The sequence below is a fragment of the Cydia strobilella genome, chromosome 2 (assembly GCF_947568885.1).
Source record: "Cydia strobilella chromosome 2, ilCydStro3.1, whole genome shotgun sequence".
NCBI lineage: Eukaryota > Metazoa > Arthropoda > Insecta > Lepidoptera > Tortricidae > Cydia > Cydia strobilella.
Window position 1 is genome coordinate 25,323,348 of NC_086042.1, and position 14,122 is coordinate 25,337,469.

Genomic DNA, 14,122 nt, shown 5'->3' on the forward strand with positions numbered 1-14,122 from the left:
GTTAATTTTATAACTCATCATCATCATCATCATGACAGCCGATAGACGTCCACTGCTGGACATAGGCCTCCCCCAAGGCTCGCCACTCCGACCGATCCTGTGCCGCTCGCATCCACCGAATTCCCGCGACCTTCACCAGGTCGTCGCTCCACCTCGTTGGAGGCCTACCGGCAGTTCGTCTTCCGGTACGCAGACGCCACTCCAGAACCTTCCGGCCCCACCGGCCATCAGTTCTGCGAGCAATGTGCCACGCCCACTGCCACTTAAGGTTTGCAATTCTGCGAGATATGTCGGTGACCCTAGTTCTACTGCGGATATCATCATTTCTGATTTTATAACTAACTAAATCTTATTAAATAGATAGAAAATGAGCAATTTATCACAATAAAATGGAAACTTAAAAAATATATGGGAATAATAAAAAAAAGACAAGACCTCGGTTTCATTTTTTTAACTTCCAAATAGGAAAAAAATGGTACCATTGCTTACATTTTATTTAAAAAACCGGCCAAGTGCGAGGCGGACTCGCGCACCGAGGGTTCCGTACTTTTTAGTATTTGTTGTTATAGCGGCAACAAAAGTACATATCTGTGGAAATTTCTACTGTCTAGCTATCACGGTTCATGAGATACAGCCTGGTGACCGACAGACTGACGGACAGACGGACAGACGGACAGCGGAGTCTTAGTAATAGGCTCCCGTTTTTACCCTTTGGGTACGGAACCCTAAAAATATTGTACAGCAACAATATACATAAACGCAATATTTCACCGACAAAATCGCAATTTCCTTGTTTTCCATACATCGAAACGCTTCCAAGCAATAGCGACGTTACATGTACATCATTTATGACTTTTGTATTGCTTTAAGACAATGGGTCCCATACAGACATTTGATCCTCAAAACAAACCTGATCGACAAAGGAAACTTTCAAATTGAACCCCTAATTGAGTGAGAAAATAGGGTTAAACATTTTTAACGTATTAGTACGCGTAGTCGCAGGCGAGGGGTAGTACTCCATTTCGGAATTTGTTTTGGGTTTCAGAATTGCCACTGAATGGGCGCCGAAGGGCTGATTGAGCCATTCGAAACTGGCAAGTTTGCTAGTTTATCCAACAATCAATAATAGTTTGCAAATTCCGTTTTATACATTTTAACAAAATATACGTATAGCTATATGAATATAGTAACGTTCCTTACTACTCAAGACATAAATGAAAGATTCCAGCTTTGCTTAAGCGATTTATGCGAAACCTTTATATTCATTTAGTAAATCATGCAATTGGGATTATAAAAAAAGAGTGTGAGTAATAATACGCCACTGTCCCTCAGTAACCCACGTAGAATTATCTACGTAAACACGCCCTTTATAAAAAATATATCTAGCAAAGTAGCTTGCAAAATATATAAACGTAAAGTAAGTGTAGCCATACTACAAGCAGACACAGATAATTATGTACCCAGGCAGTAGCTTATTGAATAATTCATAATTCATAATTCATAATTTATTGATAAAGGTAATTGTTTACACGTCAAGATTAGGTACATAATATTTGATTACATTTAACTAAATGTAAATACCAATATATTATTTATCTTAGTTCTAGTTTTTAAGTATCTCAAATAAACGACTCAGACTAATTAAATCTAGCTTTCCTACGATCCCACACAAGATTTCCTAAAGCCAAACTGTTTTGAACTCTACGTTAAGGATATGAAAACTAATTTTACACTAGCGAGTTATCTTAGATTCAGTAAACTTCGTGCTCACTTAAACTTCAATTTTATTTACAGAGCGTTAGAAGTTAAAATTAAATGTGTTCTTCGGGTCTGACTTGATAAAGTGCGCGTATGAGAAGCTTTAATTTAGGAGTGAGTATTTTGAAAGGGATAATTAAATGAAAATATAGCTTTATGAAATTATGAATTAATATTTGAAATGGCTAAGAGGCCGTAGTCGATTTTGGAGCAAAAATGTAAAATTGACAGATTTAGTCGTTGAAATTATACACGTTTTGTTACGTAATATCTAAATAACAAGTATTGATTTCTATTAGCACGTCTTCTCATCTTGCCTTTTAATATTAATAATGAGGTCGCGAGCGTGCGTCACCGGTAATGCATGAAGAGAAGGGGCAGTTTTTAAAAATTCATAAAAAAATCATGGTGGTAAATTATACAAATTGATGTATAAGAATAGTTTCAGCAAATGTTGTAGATTGTTTAAGTATCAAAATTACGTTGAAATTAAGTCGATTTTTAGAGAAATTGTCACTTGTTTTGAAGTAATTTCTGAAGAAAATTGATTTCGTCTAACTTTCATTTACACTACTTCTAAGTCATAATAATAAAAATGTAGTCTAATAAACGTCAAGTACAGGATATGTGTAATACAAAATTACCATGTTTAGCAGTCCAACCTTTACTAAATTTACAAATAAGAGCGACAAAATCACTGCTTTACGCGCGTTTATCTAAACGTCCATCAGAAAAGCAACCATTACTAATTTAGTGAGTCTGTTTTCAAAAAAATTATCTGATAAAAGGTAAGATAAGAAGACGTGCTAATAGAAACCAGTACTTGTTATTTCAATTAGGTAACAATAGGTGAAAAATGTCACGGACTAAATCTATCAATTTTATATTTTTGCGACTAAAATCGACACCGGCCTCTTAACTAAAACAGTTTTATATTTTCCTCCTCTTTACCATTTTCGCAATACCTCGGAAATAAACTGTAAGTAATAATTAACTGACTTTTGCCCGCGACTTCGCGTACTTGAAACTGAAATAAGTAGGTAAAAATAAAGATATATTGAATGTTTATATTTATAACATAATTTTATTACTAGTTTACTTATAAGTCAATGCTGAAATCGTTTGAAATTTTCCAAAAAACAACTGACAAGTTATACAGGGTGGAAAAAAATTATAGGCCCTGGAGGGTAAGTGCCTTAAAACTTTAAGTTAGCTCATTTTACTTAAAGGAAACATTCTTTTATTTTTAAACAGAAACAAAACTGCATTCAAAGATTTTTTATTTATAATTCATAATTTCATAATTCAACTGTTATTAACCGTATCAAATAGTAGAATAAAACAGTGTTTATTTTTTAGAATTTTAAGTCGGGTCGATTCCCGGGCGAGGCAAGCCAATAAAATAAATCTTTGAAAGCAGTTTTGTTTCTTTTTAAAAATAAAGGGATGTTTCATTTAAATAAAATGAGGTAACTTAAGGTTTTAAGGCACTTTCCATACAGTCCCCATAATTTTTTTCCGCACTGTATAATCTATTGTAAAATATGTAAGGTATATTTTTTTCACCAGCTGGTAAAGGCTCTCTTGATTGTTCAAAAACTGATAAGAAAGTTGCATTTTATTCACATGTGAGGCAAAAAGTATCAAATGCAAATTTTGAGTTTCTTATGTTTGCTGGTATGTATAACTGACTTTTAAATGATGATTCTGAATGATAAATATTTAATAACATTAATTTTGAATCGATTTGCTTTGATTTTGTTTGATATTTTACATTTAGTATTTTCCTTGCGTTGGGGTGGTGAAAAATTTTGGGTTTCACTCGGTGGCAAAATTTGTTTAACCCTCGCGCCTTGAAACCTTCGCAACGCTCAAGATTCCACTTTTCGAACCTCTCGCTATGCTCGTGGTTCAATTTTGGAATCTTTCGCTTGCTCGGGTATCATTAGCACGAGAGGTTAAACAACAACTTTGCCCCCTTGTAAAACAAATAGAGGCTGCTGAACTATCTTTTCACGACTTCACTCATTTTTCTAAGTGGGTGGAAGACTCGAATACACCATTAGGAATAGGAACCTCGACGATAAGAATTTCCATTGGAGATTTTTCAGAACTTTAATACCGGTAAATGATTAGGGTTGTCATTTTCAGGAGCGTTAAATTGATTAAAAAACCGGCCAAGTGCGAGTCGGACTCGCGCACGAAGGGCACTTAAATAATTATTTTATTTTGTTTTTCGTATTTGTTGTTATAGCGGCAACAGAAATACATCACCTGTGAAAATTTACTACTATCACGGTTCATGAGATACAGCCTGGTGACGGACAGTGCTCAAAATTATATTATGCTCAAAATTATTGCTATTATATTTTAACCAGGCGCTATATTTACTCTAACTGCTGGAACTAATTCAACGCAGACGAAGTCGCGGGCAAAAGCCAGTTTACTATACATATTTGTAAAAAATACACTGGCAACTCATCTCATGATAAAACGTAAATCGAAAAATGAAACGTAGGGAATAAAAGCATTCATTAAACACCGGATAACGAATTTTATGAATTCTGGAAAAGGCCAAACTTATCAAGTAATTGTTTAAAAAAGATGAAGCAACAAGCTTCAACATAAATCGTAGCTACTACTTATACATTACCTACATTGTTTATTTATGACTTAGAAGGTTCTTGATAAATATTTATTATGCTTTCCTTTTTTGCTCCTTTCTAAGCACATTTTCTGGTATAAGATGATAAATAATACATTATTGAGATATAATTGTTAATGTTGTCAGTCCGTTTTTATGTACAAGTACACAGTAGATTAGTTCAGACATTATATATCTCTTTAACAGATTTATATCAAATACATCTACTGTAATATAGTTTACGATTATATACTTAGTCTTTATTAAGGCCACGTTTCTATCTAACAGATATAGTACAGATGTAGTGCGTAATTATTTTCCATCGTATTTTCACGGAAACGCGAAAATACGAACGCGTTCTATTTCACTCAGTCTCGGTACCAAAAGTACTGAGGTTAGCTGATCATGCCGTATGTAGTAAGTTCCACTATATATCGTACCTTCTTAATAAAAGACTTTAAGCACCCTGTATGATCGTGAAACCAAGAAAATTTATTTTACAACGGTCGACAACCCTAGGTATTCTTTCAAACTTTTTTTTTTCAAAGTAAGGAGGCAAAGGAAAGTCCCGCTAATGAACAGATGCCTTCAGCGGGCAAATTAATGTTGACCTTTGTGCTTGTCTGCATTCGGCTCTATTGACTTTCCTTCTTATTTTACATTTCTTAGCTGTGCGGCTACCATGAGTTGACACTTGACGTTTACGCTCCATCCTATCCATCCATCATCCATCAGTCCATCTTGCTGCACCTTGCTTGCACCTTGGTGCGATCGAGTTTACGTAATCGCTAGTGTAAATGTCAAATGTCAACTGATGGTAGCCGTGCTTATTTCGTGTTAAAGTTCGTGTGAAAACGAAATTCAGCTTGATTTTTTGCCTTAAGCAACTCTACATATCTTGTGACTTTGTATTATAATTGTTAGCGCTGTGGCAACACCGCTAGCTTTGTCACAACTAATGATATGTGGAAACGCAGCCCTGCAACTCCAAGATGCCAACATAGACGGCGGGATCGGCGTCCAACCAGAAAGCGCGATGCTAGCCCTGCGAGATCATCACTCTCTTGCAATGTAATCCTCATACAGATCGCGTGTGTCCTAGGCAAATTAAAGAATCTATACATATATACGTTGTAAATCCACTATTAAAGGAATGGTATATTTTAATATTTGTTTTTTTTTAATACATAGACGCTAACAATAATACCCAGGATGTCAAAGGATTTGATCAGGAATATCATCCCTTTTAACCCTTTACCAGGCTAAGGGATATATATTTCCCACATACGGCACTTCAAACATGTGTTCTATTTTCGATAAGTAAGACTGACATTCGATTGTCATTTTTGAAATGTCAGCCTGGTGGGTTAAGTAAGAATGTGTGAGAATTATTGCGAGAAAACTGTTGACCTAATAAGTCGGCCTATGATTTATTTTATACATACAGTTTTGGAGTGACATAACACTGAGTAACAATATTTTTATATAAGTAAGCGTTATATAGTATAGTATTAGCTTAGTTAAAAAAATTACGCAAGCCGTTAAATATTCGACCGTAGTAATCCGTATCCATACTAACACTTCACCAGTGTTATCTGATTCTTCCGTAGTACCTAATAAGTGTCGTCAACGCCAAGCCACAAATTGCAAGTAAACAACCCGTATAACGTGTCAAGTCGTGGCGTGTGGGGTACGAAATGTACTGACTTTATATCAAGTCAATGGCGGCGAAAAGGTTAAAAACACACATTTATGTAAGGTCAAAATAGGTCGGTAGTAATTGCTTTTAATAAATATGTTGTATTGTATGATATTATACCTGTATGTCGAGCCACGACTGAGCAGAGTTGCCAAGTCCCGGCAGCCGTAGGTACGACGATCCGTTGAAACGTGGCACCTGCAAACAATGATTTATTTTATTTTACTTAACCTACTAATAACCATAAATAATACGGGTTTAGTTAGTCACACTATCTGTAACCGAAGAAATAATTTGATCAAGAAAACTGGGTTTGGACGAGAGTGTGTGCTGCCGCTGTGGTGGTGTATGTGCTGCGGGCATTACAAAGGGTGCAGATGAATATCTAACTAGGAGATGAAGAGCCCGTTCGAACAAGGTTCGAACCGTAATAGTAGGTTGAGTTGAGATATGAAAGGTATGGAATTTAACTCAATGGTAAATTAATAAGACTCGGCCCAATAACGGAATAATAAAATATTCCTAATCCTTATAAAATAAAATTCAAATTAGAAAGTACCCACTCACACTACGACAAGTTTGATAATTCGTACGTACCCACACATAGATCAGTTTAATATTTTCGCGTCAAACTTCGCAGACCCTTGCGGTGCATTACAAATTAGCGGCATTAATAACGGCGGGGGACTGTTTTTAATTTGCTCGCTAACGAAGACATACCTTCGCAGTTTCACAGTTTTTAGGGTTCCGTACCCAAAGGGTAAAGAGGGGCCCTATTACTAAGACTCCGCTGTCCGTCTGTCTATCACCAGGCTGTATCTCATGAACCGTGATAGCTAGACAGTTGAAATTTTCACAGATGATTTCTGTTGCCGCTATTTCGCTCGCGCTCATTGGGCGAGTCCGACTCGCACTTTTCCGGTTTTTTTGAATAATAACACACATCTACTTAAGTGTCTTTAGTCCAAAAAACAACCCCACAGCAAGTACCCCACCCCACCATTTACTCTACTGGCTGAATTTTTAATCTCAAATGTTTTTTTTTCCTAATTTTCCTAAATTTTTGGTCCCATGTAATGAAATTAAAGGATACATTCCACCTCTTAGAAATTACAGGGTTTTCAATTTTGCCATTAACTGTCAAAAAACATCATTAAGTCACGTGATCCAGCAGGGTGTCCATGAATGTTGATAAATAGAGATAAAACTAAGACTCCGTGTCAGGAAGCTTTATTAATAATGTGATTTTGAAACACGAATTCCTCCTTTATAAATTCTCAAGACACACATTTAATTTCCGGAAAGTGTAGGTTTCAAACTTCCAGAGTGGAATACCTGCTAAGTATAGAAAATTAAACTTCGCAACGTCAGAATTTGCTTAGCACATCAAACAATGTTATGTAACCAGGGGCCAATTCCCTTTAACAATTTGATGTAGTTTTCATCATACTTTGATACGTCCACGAATCGTATCATCCGCACAATAGTAAGTGTGTTAACCGCAAAATTTGCTTAATGTTAGTGACTCACGACAGTTTAAATTCGAAAATGACAATCGTTAATAGGGGGTTTTATTACTGCAATGTTCTGCCACCAGATTGCAGCACTAGCCCCTTTAGTAAACCATAGAGTAACTTATACATACTGTGCCTTTAACAGTTTTTTGACAAGTTTTCAGAGATAATTGATTGAGGCGGTTTGTTTTATTCTATTCTTTACAGAGGACCTACCGGGAAACGCGAATCCGCGCTATCTGCCTGTTTATCGCTCGAATATGGAAGAGTGACAGAGATGTTAGATTACGAAATTTCGATTTTTTTGTTCCGCCATAGACCCTCAGATTGTGGTAGTGGCGCCCCTACGCAGTTTCGCGTAATATTCCCTATTGACAAATGCCAAAAGAAAAGAAAAAAGGTATCGGGATGACAGACGTACGAAAAGTCACCCGAATATTTCCATACATTATTTAAGTTTCGATTCGATTGGCCTATTGTCACATTGATTAGACCCTCTGATTGCATTTTATCAGCGCCATTCAGCGCTAACGGATCACGCTGATTGGTTATTAACTAACGGTCGTATCAAAATAAGATAAAACCATATCAAATCAGAATTGGCCTCAATATTGTTACAGTAAAAGTTCGCCGCCAGCTCTGCGATGCATTACATTATAAATGTGCCACATTTATAACAGGGCGTTTGTTTTTAATAAGCTGATGAAATACAAGAGCGGACCATAAATCTCTTGGAGTCTGTTTTGGAAATATTTGCTGCCTTGTACTCTTTAGGACATTGCTGTTTATAAGACAGATCAGCAAATATACTTTGTATACATGTTATATCCGAGAGCAAAGCTGAGCGAAATTCAAATTTAAGAAGTGATATGTTTTATAATAACCTTGATGATGAGGCATTTAGCTAATTTTACGATTGAAAGTAGTTACCTACTTCACGTAGTTAGTCTCTTTTCTAATGTATTCTTTTCTAAACAATTTCTATCTACGGCGCTACCAACCTACCAGTTATATCAAAAGACTAAAAGTTTTGCTGTGGAAATTTATCTCACATCTAATTATGTCCCAGAACTCTTGGGAGAAAATATGAATAATTGGTCTCACCTTCAAGTCAAGCGTGATCTCGCACCGCGCCCCCGCGTACCCCAGCGGGCACAGACACACGCCCCCCACACACCCGCCCCCGTGCTGGCACTCGCACTTCTTCGGCTCCAAGTCCAAAGAGTTGTCGAGTAGATTGTGGTCCTTCTTCGAGTCTCGCATCACGAGGTCGTTGTCCTCGAAGTGGACTATGTCGTTGATGTCGTAGATGACATGGTTGGTCTCGCTGGTGGTTTCTGGAGACCACGGGGCGAGGGTTGGCGCGCATTCAGCTGGCAACAAACGAGATTAGTTAATGTTAACATTCTTGACGAGCTTCTTACACTGGATCTTCTCGGGACAAAGGATTACTTTTACCAAAGAGATATACTCCGTATAAGATAAGTAATATAGTCTAAGACAATAAAAGTACGTCGGAAAATCAAGAAAAAATTATGCTCGAATAGATGGCGCCATACCTTTGGCATATACTCGTGTGGATGGCGATATCGTGTGATATTTAACAATTAGCCTCATGCATGAAGTTTATATTTGAACGAAATATGTTTTATTCGGATGTTTGTTACCGTTACATCATGTTACAAATGCATTTCCGTTTTTAAATTTCCATTTAATTACTTAAAATTATAAATAAAAAGTACAAAAATTTGCCCGCGAAAAGCTAGTGAGCGAAACGCTCGAAACGCCACGTGACGTCACGCGTTCGACAGATTAGTGTCATTAGTAGCAAACGTCAGTTGGGCCGCCCAACGTGTGACGTCATCACGCTCTGTCGAATTCGCGCCAAAAATTATGAGCGTTTCAACCGCTCAAAAATTTTCAACATTTTAAATATTTTTTAATAAAATAATGTTAAGGTTTACAAAAGTATTTTTATCATTTTCGGTGTTCCAACGATATGAATTATGAATCCCTAAATAAAAATAAATTCATGCATGGACCTAATTTTAACACAGTATATCAGTGAAAGATCATGGGCCAAAGCCGCCAAAGTCATATGGCGTTCTAAAAAAAAATCATTTATCCATATATACCTATATTTTTTATATTCTTATTCATGTTTATTTTTAGTTTTAGTCCTGTGTCTAAAGATGGCAGTGAATCTACTGTGACTACAAAATTTACTATGACAATAACCCTCTATACACTATATTCTCTTTGCTTTTACAGACTAGTGGTAGATGTTTCATATAAAAATTCTCATAAACATATACTTGGAGGCATTTATTAAATATCCTTGATTTTTGACTTTGACTACTAGACGAAAATTTATTTATTATCAAAACATGTGGATTTAAAAGGTTCTTTTCCATTAGCTCTTAATTTTAATCTATAATGCTAATAATGCATTTTACCCCATATAACAAATTTCTCAGAATTACACCCCCTTTCTATTAAAAAATAATGTTTCATTACATTTCTTATCTTTGAGTACTATATCGAATAAAAAATATATTTAAAGGTTATAAAATTAAATGCTCTCTGGAGAATATTATAAAAGTAAGATATTAATACTAATAAATGAATCGTTTTAAATTGAAATTAGTATTTAGAAGATACATCTATCTGCCTTATCATTTCTAAAAAGTATAGCTAAATAGCATCATTTATTTTTTCCTCCGATCATTTTTAAAAACCGGTGAATCTTAACAACTCTGAAGCTTGAAAGCTCCTTTTGAAGCTTGCTTAGATCTGTCAAACTGAAAAGCTCCTTCTGCTCGATTACAATCTTTTAAAGCTCCCGACTCTAATGCGATCGGTTTAAGCTCTAAGAAGCAATCGGAGCCATTTAGACAAAGTTTTCTTAAGAATAATAAAACACTCAAATGGTTCTATGAACTTTTAATCAATAGTCCGTTAACCAATTAACCCTTTAATTTGAATAAAATTGGTATATTAAACATGTTAATAACGGGTCACTCACGTATTTTAAGTCGAAAAACGCTCGCACGCGCGTAGTCGCGGTACGGAGTGAAACATGACGAGCGTTTTTCGACTTAAAATACGTGAGTGACCCGTTATTAATATACCAATTTTATTCAAATAAAAGGGTTAATTGGTTAACGGACGGGTCTGTGTCTCACAAAGTTTTGTTATTAAAATTGGTCAAATATATGGTCACATGATTTCGAAATTAGGCTGTTAAATACGGTCAAGCGATACAGTGTAGACACTAGACAGGCATGGCATATTTATAAATATTGTTTTCATAGCACCAATTCGAAAAAGGGCTTTTTCTTCCCTGCTAGGAGGGATCAAAGTAACACTTTTCTGACACTATTTTTACTTTTTTTGCACATTATTTTTTTAGCTTAAATAATATTTTTAACCTTCTCGACGCCGTGTCAAACACAAAAGCTGTCACTCGGACGCTACACCACCGAAGTGTCAAAACTGAAATTGAACTTTATGCGAATGCACGTAGGTCTATGTTGCTCTGTGGTTTGTGACGGATTAATCGGTCTTTGGTGTTGGACCTGCGCTGCCGATATATCCGTCATTATCGTCCAAAAGGTTAAACATTATAATTATTACCTCATAGGTGATGTGAAAAGCAGTATGTGTCACATGGTAGCTTATACATCTTGGGCGTAGCAGACTTGAATCCCTCACTACGCTCAGATTCTACTTTAGAATCCCTCGCTAATCTCGTTATTCTATTATATAATCCTTCGCTTTGTTTAGGATTCAATGGACGCCCTCACCGTAAATATATTATCATTTTGCTCCCTTGTCACACAATCTACTTTTTAAATTAGGTGGGGGACTTTTGAAATAGTAGTACTGAAAAGAAGTACCTAACATAAGTATGAAATTAAAAGTGCGAATTAGCAACATACTTGGCACAAAGCGATGATATATTCAATACATCTTTAGTGGTGTTGCCTAGTGTTTAAAACAACTCTTTTATTATTAGATACCTACTAGACTAGCAAGTTTCGACGACTTGACAGAGGAGTAACAATACCATCTCATTACAGTACGCATTACGCAGCATCTCATCGATAGTATCTTATTTCTACGTAATCCAATCTCAGAACTATCTTGAAATTCCTTCGTATCGGATGAGGAACAAAGGCTGACATAGCATTAGCGTGTACTCTTATGGATGACAAATCATTAGGTATTCCGATCCCGCGCGACTTGGGGCGGGGGCTCGGTGTGGGCGGATATCAGTGGCGTCTAAATTTAGGTAAAGGTCATGAGAATATCGTGGTGTTAATTTTGTACTGTGTAAGGTATGAATTAAACCTATTTTTAGTTCATGGTCCGAAAATCTTTGTTTTATGTATGAATGCGTATGTCCTGACTGACTGAAATTTTGCACATCGTTAAATGAATTAATGAAATATGTAACACACATTACACGCACACACACACGTTACGTTACATTTATAATTATATTATGTACGAGAAATAAGAAACGATTTTGAAAAAAATACCCTCAAAGGGGTTTGATAAAAGGGATGAATATTTGTATGGGGTACAAGTTTAATTTAAAGTTCAGAACTTGAAACTTCGTAAAAAGATATTTTATTAAATAAAATTGAGGAAATTTTTTATTTCTTATTTCAGCGTTTTTGAAAATTTATCCCCTAAGGGGATTAAAAAGAGGTGAAAGTTTGTTTTAGCGGAGGACCTGGAACTTTGTAAAAAAGGATGTTACTAGAACACAAGTAAAGTAATTTCAGTGTTTTTGAAAATTCTTCTCCTAGAGGGGTTAAAAAGGGGTTAGAATACTTGAACCGCACGCACTGCTCCAGCTATTCAATAATAGGTACAGTCACGGACTTAAATTGCTGAGCCATTTAGAGTTTAATTTACATTGAACATTTCATACCGTTAGCATTGACAACCAAATTAGCTTGAACCTTAGATGGGTCAACAATTAAAGCCTGTGACCGTACCTTGCCAGGCTCGGAACAAAAAAAACGTTTTCCGCTTTCCGCTAACCAAGAAGCCCCACCCCCTTACGTAAACACTACATTTATTTAGTCATTACGTTGCTATACGCGTGTCTGGTTGTCTGTCAATGTTAACATTGGAGCGCGATGTCGTATTTCTGAATGAGAAAGCTAAAGGGATTTCAGTATTCGTTAGGAAAATTGTATGTGTTCCGTTTGTGTATTATCGGGTGCCTGTAAAAGAAGCAAATAAACTGAAAGAAATGTTTACATAACAGTAATTGTAGTAGATTTAACAAGGGAGCAAAATTATATATTTACGGCGTGGGAGTACATTGAATACTGAATGAAGCGAAGGATTCTATAATTGAATCCTGAGCGTAGCGTGGGATTCTAACATAGAATCCTAAGCGTAGTGAGGGATTCAAGTGTTAACGCCCAAGGTGGAAATAATTTTGCTACCATAATATATAAACTTCCAACATGTAAGTTTCGCCTATTTGCTTCTATCGCTCTTTATTGGAGCAATAGAGAGGAAGATAAACGAAACTTCGATTATCGATGTTCGTGGTCATAACCTAAGGCTGCCTCACCACTGAGTCTGAGATGAGAGGAGACGAGCGGAAATCAACGAATAGCATTAACAGTAATCCAAAGGAGCGGAGAAAAGATGTGGATTACAACAAATGCTGCTGATTCTCGCACGTCTCCTCTCACCTCCGCTCATCCCCGCCTCAGTGGAAAGGCAGCTATCAAACCAGGCTCCGTTGCAGTAGCTGAAAATGTACGTACAAGAACTCTTAAATGAAAGAAAACGTAAAAAACATTTTTTTAAATGAAAATTACTACAACAGCGACAACGGAAATTTCATAAGAAATAGTGTTATTACGCGAGTGAATGAAGGGACGATAAATCTTCACTCCCTATCGTTCGAAGTTCGCCGATCGAAAGAAAACACATTTATCACTGATAATATCTCTTAAGTCCGTTTGATATCACATCTGGTCACTTGTTGGTTTGTCAGTACAGTCATCGTCATTTATTAGATAAGGTTATATTATATTAAGGTTCAGGGTGAGAGAAAAACTTGTCCTCTTTAACCTCCTCATACTGTTTCTCTTGCCCCGAGCAAAATAAACTAAGTTTATCTTACTCCACGTGACCTTACATGTTTTTAGGGTTCTATTATATATAAATAACATTCAAAACAAGGTTCTCAGCCATTAAGCTGCGTCACTTGACTGTGCTATCAAAATCGTTGCAGACTTATCTTGGTCTAACCCTAGCTAGTTGTGAATTATACCAGGTCTATTCTAATATAAATGTATATAATATATATTAGTGTCCGGGAATTGTGGATATTTAAATATAATTCGATAGCTTAAAGAGGGCAGAAATGAAAAGCTGACTTCCATGAACAAGATTATACCATAGAGTAACTTATACTAGAGCGGAACTGTCATAGTAAATTTTGTAACCCCAGTAAATTCACTGCCATCT

The 14,122-nt window shown here is 36.1% G+C and overlaps 1 protein-coding gene across 1 annotated transcript in view; it reads right to left on the minus strand.

Moving 5' to 3' along the window:
- The window catches only part of LOC134754451 (pikachurin), a 173,940-nt gene that overhangs the window by 8,562 nt on the left and 151,256 nt on the right, over positions 1 to 14,122 (minus strand). Inside the window, exons 10-11 of the mRNA XM_063690786.1 lie at positions 8,720 to 8,988; positions 6,222 to 6,299 (exon numbers count right to left, since the gene is read on the minus strand). Coding sequence (XP_063546856.1) covers positions 6,222 to 6,299; positions 8,720 to 8,988 — 347 coding nt within the window. The remainder of the gene's footprint in view (positions 1 to 6,221; positions 6,300 to 8,719; positions 8,989 to 14,122) is intronic.